The sequence below is a fragment of the Penicillium brevicompactum genome, assembly GCF_028827555.1.
Source record: "Penicillium brevicompactum strain IBT 35665 chromosome Unknown utg000002l_segment0_segment0, whole genome shotgun sequence".
NCBI classification, from domain to species: Eukaryota; Fungi; Ascomycota; class Eurotiomycetes; order Eurotiales; family Aspergillaceae; genus Penicillium; species Penicillium brevicompactum.
This window is the reverse complement of record NW_026623205.1, coordinates 190,288-209,572: the sequence shown is the minus strand read 5'-3', so window position 1 is coordinate 209,572 and position 19,285 is coordinate 190,288. Positions and strand designations below refer to the sequence as shown.

The 19,285-nt window shown below is 49.1% G+C and overlaps 6 protein-coding genes across 6 annotated transcripts; 3 read left to right on the top strand and 3 right to left on the bottom strand.

The window, feature by feature from the left end:
• Nucleotides 1-3,450: 3,450 nt before the first annotated feature.
• N7506_002850 (uncharacterized protein) lies at nucleotides 3,451-4,749 on the top strand (the record flags this gene model as incomplete). The annotated part of the gene is made up of 2 exons (XM_056952145.1): nucleotides 3,451-3,961; nucleotides 4,028-4,749. 2 exons carry the CDS (start codon nucleotides 3,451-3,453, stop codon nucleotides 4,747-4,749), a joined length of 1,233 nt encoding a protein of 410 aa, XP_056813837.1.
• A 1,297-nt stretch (nucleotides 4,750-6,046) lies between these two features.
• Nucleotides 6,047-8,562, top strand: N7506_002849 (uncharacterized protein; the record flags this gene model as incomplete). The annotated part of the gene is made up of 2 exons (XM_056952144.1): nucleotides 6,047-7,081; nucleotides 8,089-8,562. 2 exons carry the CDS (start codon nucleotides 6,047-6,049, stop codon nucleotides 8,560-8,562), a joined length of 1,509 nt encoding a protein of 502 aa, XP_056813836.1.
• A 605-nt stretch (nucleotides 8,563-9,167) lies between these two features.
• On the bottom strand, nucleotides 9,168-9,770 carry N7506_002848 (uncharacterized protein; the record flags this gene model as incomplete). Its single annotated transcript, XM_056952143.1, has 1 exon — nucleotides 9,168-9,770. The coding sequence occupies one exon, from the start codon at nucleotides 9,768-9,770 to the stop codon at nucleotides 9,168-9,170; it is 603 nt and encodes a 200-aa protein (XP_056813835.1).
• Nucleotides 9,771-11,667: 1,897 nt separating this feature from the next.
• On the bottom strand, nucleotides 11,668-13,550 carry N7506_002847 (uncharacterized protein; the record flags this gene model as incomplete). Its single annotated transcript, XM_056952142.1, has 5 exons — nucleotides 11,668-11,916; nucleotides 11,976-13,158; nucleotides 13,208-13,278; nucleotides 13,337-13,410; nucleotides 13,490-13,550. The coding sequence occupies 5 exons, from the start codon at nucleotides 13,548-13,550 to the stop codon at nucleotides 11,668-11,670; spliced, it is 1,638 nt and encodes a 545-aa protein (XP_056813834.1).
• A 1,016-nt stretch (nucleotides 13,551-14,566) lies between these two features.
• Nucleotides 14,567-16,157, top strand: N7506_002846 (amidohydrolase; the record flags this gene model as incomplete). Its single annotated transcript, XM_056952141.1, has 2 exons — nucleotides 14,567-14,853; nucleotides 15,011-16,157. 2 exons carry the CDS (start codon nucleotides 14,567-14,569, stop codon nucleotides 16,155-16,157), a joined length of 1,434 nt encoding a protein of 477 aa, XP_056813833.1.
• A 355-nt stretch (nucleotides 16,158-16,512) lies between these two features.
• Nucleotides 16,513-19,040, bottom strand: N7506_002845 (uncharacterized protein; the record flags this gene model as incomplete). Its single annotated transcript, XM_056952140.1, has 2 exons — nucleotides 16,513-18,529; nucleotides 18,580-19,040. 2 exons carry the CDS (start codon nucleotides 19,038-19,040, stop codon nucleotides 16,513-16,515), a joined length of 2,478 nt encoding a protein of 825 aa, XP_056813832.1.
• Nucleotides 19,041-19,285: the final 245 nt, after the last annotated feature.

The following is a 19,285-nucleotide window of genomic DNA, read 5'->3' as shown; positions in this document are numbered from 1 at the left end:
CATCGAAACCCAAGAGAACCCATTCATAACCCATTAAAACCCAAGAGGACCCATTCATAACCCACTCCCCCAGAAGATCCCTCAAAAATGTTTCATTTACCCTCCCAGAAGAACTTTTCTAACCGCGGTCAGAGATAATAATATATACACCTACACCCCCCTAGAAGGGCTTTTCTGACCGCGGTCAGAAATAATGACATATACACCTACCTCCCAGAAGTGATTTTCTGACCGCGGTCAGAAAATATAATTCGGAGCACATATAATAAGTTAAATATAAGAGAAGAGAAATATAGCTTTAATATAATATCAATTGTATATAAAATCAAATAAGAATAAGATATTTCTATTTACATTCATAGTTATCCTATAATATATACATACTCCCCTCTACCACAAATATATATTTTCAACAGTCCACAGTCAATAAATGCTTAAATTAATAGAACACCACTATACTACGATTAATGTGAATTTTTATCAGTAATCAATATAATACAAAGCCTATTAGCTTCAAATTCAGGGTAATTACATAAATTTTCCAACTTAATATTGTGATAATGTAGCAATATTTGATGAACAAACCAGAACAGCTGTAAAAAACAGTAATTTATTTGAATGACTTAGCATTGTTATGAACGCCAAGACCTATCTTTTATGCAAAAATGGGTTCAAATGGGTTATTATTGGGTTATTGGGTTTAACCCATTGGGTTTTGGGTTGGGTTGGGTTATAGAGGGCGGAACCCAAAACCCAATGGGTTGGGTTTTGGGTCGGAGACTCCGACCCAAAATGGGTTCTGCCGAAGTCTAGATGTAACGCTGGTAGTCCTATAAGATATATGTCCCGTTCTGACATATAGATATACGGGTGTTTTCCATGTGCTCCAAAGTTCCCAAGGTCACATCTAGCCCCGGAGGCATTGGCAACTGGATGTATCGTTGGCATACCGGGGTAAATTGGTGATCCATCAACGCTGTCATCGCGTACATTCATGGATGTCTCAGGCGCCTTTTTTGAGTTCCAAGGTTACTTGTTCGCTCATTGCTTGACCTCTAAATCTCATTGACCTAGTGGCACAGAAAGCAAAGCTGTTTCTGCTTCCAAGGTTCCTGCTTCTTGCTTCATGAAGTAACCTCCGTCGTTAGACTCTTTGAAACTGACCTTGCTTATCATAAGACACATGGAATGAGGGTGAGATAGTTCAAACCTTTCACGTTTTTCATTCCAACCTCTGAACACCTCCAAATCTTGCAAGTTTCGTGACTAGCTGGATGGTTCGCGATAATACAGTGCTAAATATGGCACGGCTGCCTTGTACCCATCAGGTTCTATTAAAATGCCTCTGCCAGCCCTGGAGTACGCAACGATGCTCCTTGTTGGTTTATTCAGACGCGCCACTTTCTATATCCATGGATCTCCAGAGGTCGTTCTTCCAAGATTGATCTCTGCCGTTTTGTGCTTCCCTCCCTCTTCCATACCTAGACATCTCCACACGTCGGAGATGGACGCAATCCCTTCCAAGGTTGGCACACAGCTCGCGCATTTCTGGATGCAAGAATTGCAACCTCGGGCGGAGCCATGTTTGTGTATATGAGCTCATGGTCTTCGAAGGTTGCATGAACCACTTGGGCAATACCTCAAGGGTAGTCGCCAAGGACAATTTCCACTTCTCATCCGTCGGAAGGAATTCACTTTTAATAGTACCAGTATTATTTGAGTCTTTCTATACAGAGCAAATGCGCTTCATCTATACCTATGTTTCCATCGTAGACCTATGTAATGCTTCCAAGATTACCAATGGTGTGAGGCCACCTGGGCACAGGGGACCTCGAACTGTTCCAAGGAGGCAAAAGAATCAGGAATAAGTTACGGGATACCAAAAACGCTTACACACTTGCAATATTGCACATGCCAAGTGATTGATGCCCAGTACTGATTTTTCGCAAGCCACAATTATCTCAACATTCATTTTCCAAACCTCCAGTAATCGCCAGGTCTACGGATGCATGGTTCATCCACGTCCAAACTTATCTCCGGGTCGGTCGCTCTGGGCCAAGCGTGTAGCCTGACGACACGGCGGCCCTATGTTAGGGCTTGTATAGCCCCAGTGTCTATAGTGAAGGCTGCACCGGAGGCCGGATGCCGAAGGTTTGATCAGCGGTGCAAAACCCCCCATCCGTCTATCGACGCCCTAAAACCCTAAAACCCTAAAACCATCAAAGCTGGTGCGCCAGTCCCTGTGCCTTTTTTCACCTCAGAGCTCCACCCTGGTCGAGCAGGCAACCGATAGTTGTTTTCGACTGACTCTGTGCCACCTTCCAGACTTGTTTCTTTTTTTTCTTTCCTTTTTTTTTGGCTGGGATTTGTCGGTAAACATAGCGGAAACCACCGTTGGAGAATTTTGTTGTTTGATTGCGCTTTGGGTGATTGAGGTAAACTAAGCGGGAGCTATCTCCAGGGCTGTAATGTCCAACTTCCGACACATTCACACCTATCGAATCCCAAAAAAATTATGAGGAATTCCTCATCTCTCCTGGAACCCTAGTGTCTTTTACTGAGTACTGAGCCTTCGTAAAGTGACTGCTATGAAGTAGAGGAGTAAGGGTGGGCAAGACTTGGGCAGGGTCGTCGGTGCCAAGGCGCAATTATCCTTGGTAACACCTGGGTTTTGCTCGTTTCTCAGCTTCGAGGGTAATTTTGTGATAGATCTTGAATGACTTGGGGCAAGCAAATAAGATCGTGTTGGGGCTCGGCTCATATCCGAGCCAAGGACATGATCGCAAACAAAGGAGGTTTTTCTTTTCTTTTTATTGGCCGAATTTGTTTGCTACACTAGTTTGGGTCCACAGCTGGACAAAGAACTATAACTGCTAGTAATATTACACCCAGGCTATGTATGTATTGAAAGACTGGGATCGTGATCCAATCATATCTCAACAGGGACTTGGGCTTCGTTGTGTCCCCTGACGCCTCATTGCCCAAAAATTTGGCTCGAGAAAAGGCTTTTACGGAGTACTCGTACTCAACTTGAATTAATGCACTCGGGGTTCTTGAGCAAGAGGAACACAGGGAACCTGTAGAGTTATTTGCACAGAGTAGTTCGCGGTTTGAAAATATGCATAGCCCTCTTTTGGCATCACAAATCGACGGGGAGGGGGGACTGACATTGAGTGTACGGAGTAAGCGCGCGTGGTTGAGCAACAATGAAATCTCAATTTGACCAGCGCGTGCTCCTCTTTTCTTTTCTCACATCACTCCGTACATCAAACATCCATCACAACCAACGTTTTTTTCTAACGCACCTACTGGGCATTGGAATTGAATGTCAAGGTAAAAGTTTCCAAACCCCCCTAATCAAATCCTCGACAGCTAACCTTCCTAGTCTGGCCTTCGAAAAAAAAAAAAAAACCATCTTTCATCGCATAGCTCTGGACCATTCGTCTCGTCATGTCCGACGGACTCTGCGTCCCAGATACTAGGCCCACGCCGAGGATGAGGCCGTTTCGTGATATCCTCGCAGACGATCGCAAAAACCTAGAAGCGATGGAAGAGTACGCAAGTCGGGTGAAGAGAGATGGTCCCTTACAGCCGAAGTCAAGGATCCCATTGCATGGATATCGCGTGAGCCCCCAAGAGGAAGAAGTCTTACAAACGCGTTTCAGCACTCAGTACCCACGGCTACTTGAGCCACTTCGGAACCAGGGTCCGATCACATGGACTCATGTACTGCTCGAATCACTCAAGCGCAGTGATTTCATCGCAAAGGAGAACGGGCTTTACCAATGCCAGGTACAAGGGGCTTCGATACAAGTGACTTCCCAGGATTTGGAAGAGATATTGAATGAGCTTGGGATTTGCCGACGAGTGATTACTGAACCTTACTCTGATGCGGCAGAGAGTGAGACAAGGCAGGAAGTTGCTGGGTGCGTGGCTGCACAAATGGAGTCTCTTCTTAAAAGTAAGTTGGGTCACTGCTTCGTCTCTCCATGCTTGGGTCAAACATGAATACTAAAACAGTCAATAGGATACAACGCGTGCCAGAGCATCCTTGATATTGTCAATGGGCCTTCCAAACCGAAGAATATCGGGGCCAAAGCCCTCCCCACACCCGCTGTGTCTGCAACAGACGATGGACAGAGCTCGCCGGGAGCAGCACAAGAGTCCAGAAACATCAGATCAGCGTGTCTACCACCGAAAACACGAGCACTTCCGGCCTTAGCCTCGGGATTGAGGAAAAGATCAAGGCGAAGTGGAAATGGAGTGGATGTCAGACCGGACACCCACCCAGTTCCCCGCCGAGAGAATGTACCCGAGACCGGTAGTGAAGACTCAAGTTCCGATGATGAGTCCACTGGCGGAGACATTCCGCATGATTTTGGTAGACGAAGGGACACAGCGATTTTAGGATCCTCCAGATCGCGTGTTGGATCTATGGAACATCGAGAAACCCCTAGAGATCCTGGCCACACGAACAGGACGTTTCATCACGAGAAGCCTGCAAAGAAGAGTCGCTTATACTCCTGTCGTGAGATGGATGAAGCCAAACCCTTTCTGATGAAACTCGTTGCAATGGGCTCCACCGAATCGGAAGTCGAGGAGGCCTACATGCGCAAATTTAATGCCATTCGATCCGTTCATAACCTCCTTGAGAAATTTGAATTGGGGCATCTGCAATCCGAATTGGAGGGAAATGCAAAAGTGCGAAACAGAAGAAGATCCGACCTCCAATTATTGCTCCAAGGTTGAGAATGACAGGTAATGGGTAATGGTCGCTAGGTTGAATACTGCTCATCTATTATGATGCTTTGCCCCAATAGTCACAGAACTGAGAGTGTTGCCAAATTATCTTACGCGCGTACACTCGAGTCAATAGCGAGTCATGGTAGACACGTAAATGCGCGGGACAGAGCTCAGGTGACAACTGCTGCGTAGAATTACTTGGAGTATGGTGTAAGATTCTCTAAATATAAGTATGCGAATGAAACTCCGTACTCTCACGCATTCTTTAATGCCCCTGCTTTTAAATCGAAAGCCCTTCTCACCGGTATACGAACACAGTGCTGTATTTCAAAAAAGAAAAGTGCAGGAGGACAAAGAAAACAGACGCCCTAGTCCCACCACGTATCTTTTGGGGTGGCCCCAGAGACTAGTTGCCTTAGCACTCCGTAATACAGTCGTATTTCACAGTGGAAAACCAACCCTGTACTTTGTGGCGCCTATAGGCGTTCATCAACCCCGTCTGCGGGTCGGATCGTGCTAATCCACTATCCATCATCTCACCTCCCCGATTCCTCCCAACATCAACCCCTTCATCTTTGAAAGGTTCAGATATTTTGAACGTGAGCAACTGTAGCTTGTTGGAGAGGTAATATCTACCACTTCCCCACTGGGCGATTTGAACTGACCCTAAAGCCGCTTCCTTGTTAAGCAGACAGACTTCCTCCTAATGGAGTCCTCTGAGAGTCTACGATCCTTCTCTTTGTTATACCGAGATCTAACAAAAGTCATTAATGGCTACCAGGCTTATTCTGACTTGATAATTGACTTGCGGGGGCAAGGTCAGGCTCTGGGACCAACCTTCAAGGACATCGCAGCAAGGCCCGAGCTGGAAAACAAACTTTTGGAACGTTTTGGAAGTTTGGGCCCAACACTAGTTTGCCCAAGAGATGAGATTAACATTTCCTGGCTGGATGTATTACGCGGGGGTCTTGAGGACGATGATTTGAAATATCAAGGAGATGGAACATATTGGTGCAGTCTGCAAGGCGTTTGGATTGTGCTCACTCATGAGCATCGTGATGCAATACTGGATGATGCCGTTCAGCGGCTTATACAGCCTCGGGTGTACTCAACGAAGGAGCTTGAGCTGCGCACACGCTACAGACTTGAAGACATTCTGATAGAGGGGAAAGGCCAAGCCGAAAAACGTGAGCCTCGACCCTCTGAATACTGAGAAGTTCCGTTGAGATAGTTTTATACTCATCAAGAAGCAGTACTCAGTTTGTTAACCAGAGGTGTTGATACTTTGAAACATACCACTCTGATGGATATCGACACCTACTCTCCAATCGACAAAAATGGGGTTGAAGGTGATCACAAAGGGGTCCGTTCACACCTCATCGATACCCCCGAGATAAAACAGGAGACGGGAGGCAGTGTAGAGAGCTGTATACTCATCGATGACGTTGACGATCCGATGCCAAGCGAGACAGTAGACCACACTCTTGTGCCGAATTCTATTAAACGAGGCTATCACCACCTCAACGAATCCCCGGGATCTCTTCAACACAGCGTTCCAGAAGGTCTGGACCCAGACTCCTCTTGCGAAGATGGGAGCGACGATGGAAATCACGCAACAACACAAGGAAGACCAAAACGTGCTCGCTCCTTAGACGCAACTAGCCAGGATCGAAGCAGCCCTGTTCATGAGCCCGGCGCTCGACCTTCCAGTGGTTTATCCTACACCAGGAAGGAGCGTCTTGAGGGAAAGGACTTTATAGAGTTACTACTCAACAGAGGAGCCACCAAAGATGAGCTCCATGCTCTATATGAAGCAGAGTTTGGGAGATATCGGACTTGGGACGCACTTCGGACAGTTCATAAGAATCCTAACATACGACGTCGTTTGACGTTTAATGGCAGCCTGGTTGGAAAAAGCCTGAAAGATTTCCCTGATTTCACCGCCAGAGAGAGATTTGAAGGGAAGTCCTTTGTGGAGTCGCTCCTTGACAGTGCTGCCACCACCAGGCAAGTTGAAAACGCCTACAAGACAGAATTCGGGATCGATCGGCTCTTCTTTCATTTGCAGTATATTCACAATATTCACCATGCCCAAAGACGTGCAGCTCAAAATGGGTCTCTCGAAGAGGGGGTGACCATGGGAGAATGGAGCGAGAGGGAAATTCAATGTGGAAACGGGTTTTTTGAGACGTGGCTTAACCGTGGACTCGTGGCACCGGAAATTGAGAACCTGTGGAGAAATGAGTTTGGGACACGCCGAAAAGCTCCCACTATTGTCCGTCGCTTGGGAGTACTTCATGGAACAAAACGGTTGTCCGAAAACCTACGAGCAAAAACGGTACGTTGTCATCTCCATTCGACTGGTCCACTCAACTTATTATTACATATAGCAATTGCAGGATCGGGAACAACAGGGAGAAGCCTCATGAGGCCGAAGATGTCTTTGTGAGAAGCGACATGAAGCGACATGAAGCGACGAGGGGGATGAAGGAAGGCGAGAAAAAGCCCGATTCAAGATTTCTCAGCTATTTGAAGCATGTCGTACTTTTGAAGACTAGGCTATCGCCGACGGACGAAATACATTATTTCAATTCAAATGCACGCCTGAGATTACTTTGGTAACGCACGCCTAAAATCAGATCGGAACTTTGGAAGTGCAAGCCGCAAACCTCGGGGGCACCTGGCCCCGAGGCATTCTCTGCCCGGGCGCTGGGTGCCCGAACAAGCCCTCTGAGGACACCACGAGAGCCATCTACGGATTTGCTCACCAGATGGAAATCGAGAATATAAAATAAAATAAAATAAACATAGGCTTGGATTTTCTATTCTGAATCATCTGTTGCTTTGGTGTTCAATGTTCCTTCGAAGCTAGATACGAATGTCTGCCGACCAAGGCACAATGTTTGCTTGCACCCAAAACATGTATAGATATTTTCATCCCATGCACACACACCTTCACGCGCGCTCACAATACAGGCCTTTTCTCGTTTCCCGCAGCTCTCCTTCCACACGTCCGATTTGACTGCACCTTGGCTTCTGCGACAACCGTTTCATTTTCCACCGACAGGATAGCTTCAACGTTGTCTCCGGTACCATCACCGTCTCGCATTTGAATGCGACTCATATCATTGAGCACCGCAACTTTGGCTGTACGCGATACCTACTTCCCTGACGACGAAATCTATCCAGAAGATACCCATTCTTGTAAAACATGGAAGACACCACCCCCAACCAAACGAGTCGGCATCAGAGTCCATCAACTTCGGTTTAGGTCGGCGTGATCCCTTCTTCGACGAACTACACAATATCTACGAATCATGCCTCATATTCCGGAATAATCTCCAGCGGGACCAAACTCTGTCATCCTATCTCACCGAGCAGCTCGAAGAAAAGCTTGTTGGTATCTTTGGTGGCCCGCCGAAATGTCTACCCGAGCCCGAGCCGTCTACAGAGACTTCCAACGACGCCCCGACTACAGAACCTCAAGTGATAGACTTGACTGAAGAATGTCCAGCACCTTTTCCAGCACCCCGACCCATCTCCTGGACTGAGATTCTTGACAGGCCATACTCCCTCGAGGACTTCAAGCTCCAGTCGGACTACACTTACCAATACGCCATCAGAGGATCAGTGGTTGAGATATCGCTAGACCAGCACCTCATGATCTCCTTGGGTAGTGTCCAGTTCATGCTTGATGCAGAGGTCTCAGAGGGAGACAAAGAGTGGGAAATGCTCCATGCAACCAGGTCTCACTTTATACGGTACCAGGATGTTATCAGAGATAGTATGCTTCTGCATTCTCGCGTGCGCATCGAGTGACTGACAAATATTTACTGTTTTAGTTCACATCGTGCTGGGTCAGACACTGGATATACTGGAGAAAAGGCTGTGGGAGGATGAGACACGCAGAAGTGAATACTCGACTGAAATGCCAACAACTGATGAGGATGACGAAGAGTGATCAATCCGGAGTGCCGAGAAGATCAGGTGTCTGAGAATACGTCATGATATGAAATGGAACAAGGGACTCGGTTGGGCAGGGAATCAGGGAGATGACTGCATTGAAAAGGACACTTGAATTGGATGCAATTTCTGATTGCCCCAATGGGACACACTCATACTATGGGGCAGGCTGACTTGAGCTTGAGGAGCAAGGACCCCAGTGTTGGAAAATACTGCGTCTAACCTAACCTAGCAATGAAATCCTACGTACGATAAACGAGACGTGCATATGAAATGACGAAGTTGCATTAACTCTAATTACGTGGATATGTAATTCCAGCGAGCACCTTATCAGGTCTCATTAATTCGTTAAGCGTAAGGAAGGGCAGCGCAGTCAAGGAAATGCGCGCGGTATACATCAAATCAAGATCTAGCGCAACCCTCCGATGGTATCCAAAAATGACTTCATGTGATCAAGCTCCTTACAGAGCAAGGGCAACGCCGAGCACACCGACGGCACCGGCAAAGCTCAGGGCAACACCGGTAGGGGCAGCGCCACCGTCAGAGGTGGAAGAGCCAGCGGATCCGGAAGGCGAGCCGGATGCCGAACCGGAGGCGGAGCCAGATGATGAGGCGTCTGAGCCAGTGGGAGAAGCAGAGGAAGAGGTGGTGGTCAACACTGTGGTAGATGCGGTGGTGGTGGAAACACCGCTGGAAGACCCAGTGGCACTAGCCAGGGAGGAGCTGATGCTTCCGCTGACGCTAGTCGCCTCGGCGGAGACGGAGGAGGCCCAGGTAGGGTAGTAGTCTCCGACGGCGGTGGTGACGTACGCCTTCACGCTCTCAGGGAGGCTGCTGTACCATGTAGGCCAGGAGTTTGAGACAAAGCCCTCCTCAACCTGGGACAGGAAGTTGGCGGTGTTGGTAGCCTCGGCCCAGAAGGAGCTGGGGACAGCGGTGGCGAGGACCACGGCGATGGACTGGGGGATGGTGAAGTCGTCGATGTCCTGGTTGGAGTCTGTCTCGGCCGGAGCGGCAATGGCCATGCTGGCGAAGAGCACAGCTGCAAGGGACTTGAACTGCATAGTGGCGGTGTGTGGAGATTGAAGATTGGGGTTTGGAGGAGAGATGGGTATCAAAGTCCGCGTTTGAGGGGAAAGAAGAAATGTGCATATCTGGGGGGAGTGGGCTATGCTTAAATACGCCCCCAACTGCGTGCTCCGACGCCAATGCGCGAACTGCATCATTTTGCAAGGCTGAGGCTCTCCTTCCTCTCGGTCACCCCACCGACGCTAGGTGCGCTGGTTCCACCACGGCCAATGGCGACCTCATCGCCCCCAACGCTGAGTGCCGATCACCGAGAGATGCCCGCGACAATCCACGGATTTTTGGGGACCGCTGATGTTTTCCTTCAGACATTGAGGCCCGTGGAGCGATTAGTCTGATTAAGTCCCACGAATTGCCCTCAAATTCTCCCAACTGCGACGACCGCCGGATCGCACGACGTCGTATGAAGCGTGGAGTACCGTGCCAAGATCGCCCCCAAGCAATGCGCCTCTTTCATTCTGGGCACGCTTCCTTGACCCTGCGCATGACATCACCCGCTCGATCCCCGGAGAGCGACCGACAACTTCCTGGATTTTATCGTTGCTGCCTTCGGGTTCTCTCTCTGGGGTTCGTTTGTATTGGTTCTCCCGGTTGAGGTATCAAATATCGCCATGTTGATGTTCCATACAGTTGACTTGGGTGGCACACGGCCCGCTGCCCCACGTTTCCAATCTCAGAGATCATCCTGAGGCCATGTTGCGTGCTTTTCACCAGACCGCATAAACTTGCCGGGCGAAATACGTACTTCGGTTCTCGGCTTGCGTAATGCACGTCTTGGAAGATGATTCTGACGCAACAAAGTTGAGACCAGAGGCTTGGAGGTGCCTTGTAAGTTTTATGCATAACCGAATATGCACTAAGCTTGCATAAACAGAGGCGTGGTAGATACAGAATACATGGGATTAAACGTCAATAGTCTACTTGGGGTTCGAGGTCATCTTTAAAGTGTCAACCGCGTAGACCTCCGCAAAGCCCATTAGCCCCAGAACCCAGCCCAACCCAACCCATTAGTGGGTTGGGCTTTGGGCTCTAGGCCGGGCCGATAGATGGAATTTTGGGGCCCGAGGGTAGAACCCATGGGTTTTCTATGGGGGCCCAATAGGCCTCAAACACCACCTGGGCAGTGTAAACATATCAAGACTCGATAGTTGTAGGTGTTATTTATATAGATTTTCTGAGTATTTTCAATGATCTAATTTACTCAATTAATACAATCCATGGATCTAGCTGTTTAAAAAATAGGCGACAAGAAATATAAATCAATCAGCATATTTATAAATACCAAGACCAAGTCTATACAAATAATGGGCTGTCATAGGGGCCCATTTACGGGTTTTGCGGAGGTCTACAACTATGTGCTCAGAGGTGTTTTCATCTCCATGCGTCTGTGTCGGCGATAGGGCTCCGCGCTAGGTCATCATCGGCATGCCTGAGGCCCAGACAACACTGTAGTGTCAGCTGTCCAGGGCTGCGATACATCTGCATGAGAAAGGGAGACTCTTGGACGAGGCGATCGTCGATGACATTGATGGAAATATTCCGGAGTCAGAGGAGGTTTGAAGGCCGTCGACGAGTACTTATTGAATATTATGGATGAGCAGGGGAAATCTTTACGTCCCTATATTAGTAGTGAACTGACGGATCGAAGGGTGGACAAAGATGACATGGGGTTGTCACGAATGATCGGGGGTCCAACCGCCAAGACTTCTTGCTGCCGCAAAATTGAGGCACCATTTTGGACCCTTGGATCCAAAATGATCCAGGGTCGATCCACAGCAATCAAGGCACGTGACTAGGGGCTGCTGCCAAATGGAGGCACGTGATTAGGGGGTGTACGGATCACCTGATCACACGGAATAAACCCGTTCCGCATACTTAATTCGGCCTAGTGCCAAGCTGTTTCTGACTGTAATGATGATAAGTGCCAGCGAGCTTTGCCCGAAGCTTCTTTCCATAGTAGATGAACCCCAGGTTGCCCAAAAGAACCAATGTTGATATCAATCCGAACATGACATAGAACCACGAGAGCCCAACACTATCACACCACGGCTGAAGGGCGAATATAAAGATCGTCGAGATCAAGTTCCGGATGAATGTGACACCCACGACAGAGTCGGCGATGATCTAATCAAAACACGCACGTCAGCAATCACATTATCTTCTCTGACCATCGACAAACTCACCTCGGTATATGAATCGGTCAGATATGTCAATGCAGCACTACTGGCAGGGACTGTGCCCAGAGAGCTGACCCCGAGCCCGAAGGCCGGCAGAAGCCAATGTGAGCCATCATTCAATCCGATGCCAAACATGAAAAGGCCAGCTGGGACAAAGGGGGTGAACGCGATGGCAAGCCAGAGTCGCATCTCAGGTTCGAAAATGCCATTGTTTCGCCTGGCGAGAGAGAGCGCGATTGAATCACTCAGGGGTCCGCAGATCACGGCTCCGAGTGTCGTGCCGATGAATGGAGGTATTCCCATCAGTCCGATCTGAGATGCGCCAAAATTGTACGGTGGTAGCGTCATGACTGAGGAAAGCGTTGTCACGGGTACTGTCGTGCAGGCTGTCATGACTCCGTATACCACAGCCATGAAGAAGACGCCTGGAATTTGGAACAAGATCAGGAATGGTTGATAGCAATGCTTTGCTACCTCGGTGAATGAGATCGGGGTGTTGGTCCACAGGGCGAGCTTTTGCCAGTATGTCTTCTCCGGAATGGAACGGTCGATTCGGAAAGGCTCGTTGGGTAGCTGAGCTGCCAGTGTTGCATCAGACTTTTGAGCAGCGGGTGTTTCGATGTCTTCTTTCTTAACTTGTGGACTGAGATCTAGCTTGTCTGCCACGGGCACGCCTTCGATGGCCGAGGCGTCATATATGGTCTCCTCATAGAAGAAAACAAATACAGCCAGCCCTGCGCCAAACAGTATAGCCATCCACCGCCAAACCCACCGCCATCCTTGAGACTGCGTGATGAAACCGCCTGCCAGGGGCGCCAGGGTCACTCCGATCGTCATGAACCAGAAGTATATGGTGTTGGTGAGACCTCGCTGGTGAACGAAATACACATCAGCGACGGTCATCTGTACCAAAACCTCTGCCAATGCTCCAACGATGCAGCTCAACACGTTGACCAACATGAGATCAGCGACCGTCTGCATATTCGCGGACCAAACGCTGATGCCGCACTGGATGGCGGTACTGAACACGTAAATCGGGCGTCGGCCGTATTTGAGGGCGAATGGTACTAGAAAGAGGCCTCCGATACACAGAGATCCACACCCTGCTGCGTAACTGTCGGTCAGCAGAGCATAGCTGAAGCCTAGCTCTAAATTGAGTGGGCCCCATGTCACGGTTGCGACGTCGATTCTTTTTTGGTCAGTGGCTAGCATAGGAGCGACAAAAATTGGGAACCCACAGAGCGAGGACCATCACGACGTAATAAGAGACGAGTGCGAAATTCAGGTTCTTGCGCCATAGCGGCCAATTCTGGAGTTGGATTCCGGGTGAGCTGCTGATCTGGAGGAGGCGCTTAAACAACTCTCACCAGTGGATCATTGGGGTCTGTGGTAGGCTTGGGATGCAGCACGACTTCAGTATTTTCTCCTTGTTCCGACAAATCTGTTTCAATTTCAGCTTTTGTCGTCCCGATGTCTCAATTTTGCTTGTGCCAAGAAAGAGATGACTGAACCTGCCCTACCTTCAATCCTGACAGTTCCAGGGGGCCAGTTTGGATCAATTGGAGACTGGTTGGATGGCATTTCAGTGAGAATAGCCGAGATAAAAAGCAGTACCCTGCGGGGATATCAAAGCAAAGAGGCCTGAGGTGTTGTGGATGGATTGACAGGCCGAGAAACAGCTGGAAACTCTGGGACAAGTCTTCTCAACAATGATATCTGGCGCGCTTTATGTTATAGATATTTGGCTGGCCCGATTGACTTCTGATACGGGATTCGTCTCTTATCAGTCGCATATGGATAGTGGCACTTGACAGCCATTCACATCTGTAGATGTGAGAGGCAAGTTGGCATGCCCCTTGTCTAGAAAGGGAAGTTTGAAGCAACGGCCGATCGCCAAGTCTCCAAAGAGGCGAGCTTATCACTGTTTCCACTCACAATGCGGGGGAAATGTGTTTGACTGATTTAGACAATCTCGGGGTAATGGAGTGAGGTAATTCTCCAGGGCTCCTATCCACGGTGGGCCCAGTAACGCCATTGGCGAGACCTGCGGTCTACTCCCATCCAAGTGCCGGGTGATCTTCCAGACCGGAGATACCCCTTACTCTACACTGTGGCTTCTCCGTGTCTTCAGGAAATTGAACACCGCAATAAGAACAATGGTGGCAACCTCCACACCCAATATGATCAAGTAACACCGAAGATACTGATTGCTGCCTATCTAGCTGTCATAATCACCAATGAGACGATGTCGATTTGGGACAATAAAGCCTCACCTGCTCGCTTATTTCTCGGATACTGTTTCGCAGTCTCAATTCCTACTGCCCCAGAGGGGATCATCTAGCCAATGGCGTCAAATTGCGCCGCCCCGCTGATAGCCCTCGGACTCGACCCGTTTATTCCATCCAATCATCTTCCAATTTATTGGCCGGTTACATGTCCCAGTATCACACCCAGACGTGACTACATCCGTCCTCTTTCGATGTTCTCAAGAGGAAATTTCTAGAGATCTCGGGATCGATAACATTCCGGTCCCCTCGCAACAAGCGATAAATAATCTGGCCTCCCTTGCGCTGAGCTTGATATAGCATCTCGAAATAATGACTTCGGTTTTCAAAAATGGTCGCATCTTCATGCCGCAGGCCTCAACGGGCCATGGCGACGAATTTGCAGACAGCATGGTCATTGAAAATGATAAAATCACATATGTCGGCCCTTTAGATGGACTCTCTGCACCAGAAGATGCCAAGATCATCGACTTGGAAAACCGCACTGTCATCCCAGGCTTTATCGATGCCCATGTGCATATCCTACACTATGGACAGTCTTTACGGAAAGCCGACCTCATCAGCTGCAAGAATCTTGATGAAATTCGGGAGACCATCAAGTCATACGCTGAGGCTCATCCTTCTCTCCCCCCGCATCCTCTGCCGAGGCTGGATTCAGTCAACGACTGACGGAGTGGCTTTGGCTAGTATGCTGGATGGGATCGATCCGCGTCCCATTTTTGTGGGCTCTTTTGATCTCCATTCCATGTGGTGCAGCTCAGCCGCTCTCGATGAGATGAAGGTTCACGACTCACCAGATCTCCCCGGTGGAACCATTCAGCGTGATGAGAATGGAAGAGCTACAGGCCTGCTTGATGAGTCTGCGGTCATGAACCTTGCATGGCCCTACATAGAGAGCGTGACTTCTACGGAAGACAAGCTCAGTGCTTTGGACACTGCAGTCTCCGCATATACCGCGGCTGGCTATACCGGACTAGTGGACATGGCCATGGACGAAGGAACATGGGAGATCCTGAATATCTACCGTCGGGATCATCACATCCCATTCCACATTGGTGCACATTGGCTCGTTCCTTTCTCGACCGATCAAAAGGCAAACTTCAAATACGTTGATCGGGCAATCGAGCTCCATAAGCAATACGATCAACCCGACTTTACCATAGTCGGAATCAAGCTCATCTGTGATGGCGTCGTGGATGGATGTACCGCTGCTCTCCTCCAACCCTACACTGGCAAATCCGATCCCGTCGAGCCAATCTGGCCAGAAGATATGCTCCAGGAGGTCGTCCAGCGCGCCGATCAAGCAGGAATCCAATGCGCTATCCACGCCATCGGCGACAAAGCAGTCCACCAAGCAATCAACGTCCTCTCCCGTGTGGGTACCCCAGGCCGAAGACACAGAATCGAACATTTGGAAATGACAACCTCCGAAGATGCCAAGCGCCTCGGCGAACTCGGCATTACTGCATCCATCCAACCCGTACATTCCGATCCAGCTCTCTTCAAAGCGTGGCCCGGTCTTGTCGGTCACGAGCGCTGCAAACGTGCTTTTGCATATAAAGAGTTCCTGGACGGAGGGGCCCCGATTGCAATTGGTACTGATGCGCCGACTGCGCCGCACATGCCGTTCCCGAATCTTTACAATGCTACGACTCGGCGCTCGGCGCTTGAGATTGAGAGTGAGGATACCGTCAATTCTCATTTCGCGCTTACTCTGGCGCAGGCGGCTACGGCTGCTGCTGCTGGGGCTGCTTATGCTCGTTTTGCGGATGGGTGGACAGGAAGTCTGAAGAAGGGGCTAGATGCGGACTTTTTGGTTGTCGACGTGCAGTGGACGCCGGAGAAACTGCTTGGTGGAAAGGTCTGCCAGACTTGGTATCGAGGTCAGAAGGTCTTTGGGTAATGAACTTTCAACGTGTGATTTGGAGGATTATTACACAGTGGAGCTCGATCGAGCTGTAGAGCTCACATTTGGTCAACAAGGCTTTGGTTTTGCGTTGGCCAGTATACAAGTTCGTACAACAACATCATACTATCAGAAAGAAAAGCTTGGATCGTCCGCCACAATATACTGGCAGGCAAGTTTATGTGCGAGAATAAAATATGACTCCTTGTTCGCAGCGGATCATCACCAATAAGGACAGGACAAGTCAAAAATCTAAGCAAAACACAAATAACGGTTCTCGAGCTCCGCACAAATCTATCAACTGTTCGCAACTGCAACCTGAAAACAAGTGGTAGTTACGCGGGGAAACGAATCAGTAATCGTTCGAGTAACTGTTAGAGCCTCCACCACGGGACGAACTGCCGCCATAGGATGAGGAGGTTCCGCCGTAAGATGTTGATGAATGTCCATGAGAGGATGATGTTCCGCCGTAGGATGGGGATGAGTACGACGGCGAAGAGTAAGATGTCGAAGAGTACGACGGCGATGAATATGATGTCGAAGAATGCGACGGTGAAGAATAGGATGCCGAAGAATAGGATGCCGAAGAATAGGATGGGGAATATGAATGGTGATCGTTCGTACTTGAGTGATGGTCATGCAATGACGACGGATGATATGATGAGAATCCAGATGGCTTAGAGCGGTGGTTGTACGAATGAAGATGATTGAAACCACTAGGCAGACTTCCAACATCGGAGGTATCATCGCGACCGGAGTGCCGCGATGAAGGTTGGTGACTGCTCGAGCCTGCAGTGTGGGATGGTGCACTCGGTGTAGAAACGTCGGTATGATCATCGACGGTCTCATCATGTTGAGAGGAAACATGGGAGGTGGCATCGGAATCGTGACCAGAGTTGGTGGTAGAAGCAGTGCTGTTAATTGGATCCTGATCACGCTCAGTGTGATTTGCATCCTCATCATGATTTTGGTTGTGTGCGTCAGATTCACCGGCAGCTGGAATGTCAATCTCGGCCATTGCAAGTCCAAAGAAACTTTGGAACTGTTGTTCAAGCATCGCTGCAGCATGGGGGTCGATGTTGTTGGTGGAGAGCTCGCCCCCACCACCACCACCACCTCCTCCGAGTTCCTTTCTCTTCATTCGTTGATCTCGAAGAGCCTCGTACTCTATAATCTGCTGCGGTCGGTTTCTTATAGCCCACTCAGCCTGGAAATAGACATAGTATCTGCCAGCCTCAAAATAATGACTGAACGGTTGTGCACGATGAATACCACCAAGTTTGACACGCACCAAGCCAAGCTCTTTGTTCAAAGACATGTCCGACATCGGGCTTAACCACTCAGTCTCGTCACGGAATCTTTTCGATCTAACCATACCAGTTGCCGCTCGGGCAAGGAGGGAAGCAGCAGCGAGTACCTTAAGACGGTTTTCCATCCATTTCCCATCTGAAGACGGATACATTTGAGAATCCCGATGCAAATGCAACTCGATCATTGACCATGAGTCAAATGGAAAAGCCCAAATATGCTTTGCCAGATTGCAATCATTGCATTTGGTATGGTATCTCCCATACGCTTCACTGCAATCCCAGGGAAACAGATCTTGGTTCTTGTAAAGTGGAGCTCCAAAAGCACCCCAGTCGTACCAGTATTCTTGTAGATCGTCGATGATATCTACTTCGTCATGGCGGCCAAAGTGGAACTTGAGGAGATACTCTTCAGTCAGTCCACATGGTACGTCGTACTTTGTGCGCACTCGATTTCTGAGGTAGCCCTCCTGTGGGCAGACGAAGCTCATCAAGTACAATGGAGACGACGATGTCTGGCCTTCCACTCCTCCACCAGTGGTCAGAGAGCCAAAAAGGCTGTTTTCGATGAGATTGTTGCAGAATGTCTGGCAGTTGTTACCTGTGCTACTCCATCGAAGGGAATTCTTTTCGTTGAGAAGCTGGTACACAACGCTCGACAAGTAAATCTTGACTCTGTGTCCCAGTAGATTCTTCAATCTTTCCATGACTGGCTTCAAAGCATCTCTCAGCAACGAGCTTCTGTCTTTCTGAGGCAAGCCCGCATCGTCAAATCGCCGTTGGCTTCCCTCGATCAGAGGTTCGATGATCCTTTTCTGTTGCTCGGCATCTTCGCTACTTGACAAAAGTCCAGTAAAGGGCGCCCCAACAACTTGCTTCATGACAGCTTTGTATCGCTTCCTTGTCTCCACTTCAGGGCGTTGTTCCTCAGGGCGTTGTTTCTGTTCCCAGACATATCTTTCTTCGTCTTCCACTATCGCGAGCCTGTGTTGGTCTCCGATGTTAGGTCGGTCGTGGAAGACTGGGTACTCCCGGAGTGAAATGAGGGCTCCTCCTTTGGTGCTGCAGATGTGAGTGAGCTTGACACTAACCAGTCGCTCCTGTTTACTCACTTCGGAACCCCATTCTCAATCACCAGCGGACCAACACGCAGTGCCATATGCACGTTTCCAAATGGATACTGCTGCGCGTATTGACGGAAGAAAAACGGTATATCACCGTCTGCTTCAGCTTCGCTCGTCACAGCTGGGTTTTCGATCGGATCGGGCTCAGTTTGACTGTGGCGCTCCTCTTCTTCCCTTTCGGTTTCCTTCTTTGGGAAAAGCCTTCGCTTGAAGGACTCGAATTTGGAAGGTGTTTTTTTCAATTTCTCTTGTTCCTCGCGTTCTGCGACCTGTTCTTCGACGACATCTTCGAGCCCATGAAGTTTCGCCAGGGCAATGCTCCTGCCGAGGTCCAGTAGTTTGCATCTCTTGGCCTCCTCATCGGTATGCTTTTCGTCGATCTCCACAGGGAACAGACTGCGTTCCTGTCCATTCTGATCGTCGTGTGGGACAGTCTCACATGCACACATCTCCCTGCTGATCTCTGGCGTTATGACTTCTGGGAGTATGCAGTGCTTGTATACCTTTTTGAAAGATGATCTTCCATGAGGGGATGCTCTGTAACAAGATTCACAGATAGTCTCTGTGCTTTCCCCTTTTTTGACAAACATGCTCCCCCGAATGATACGATGACACTCTGCTTTTTGGCAGTGCAGTGGACCGAATTTGGGTGTGCATTCCTCTTTGCCGGTCATTTCCACTGTTTTATCGTCAA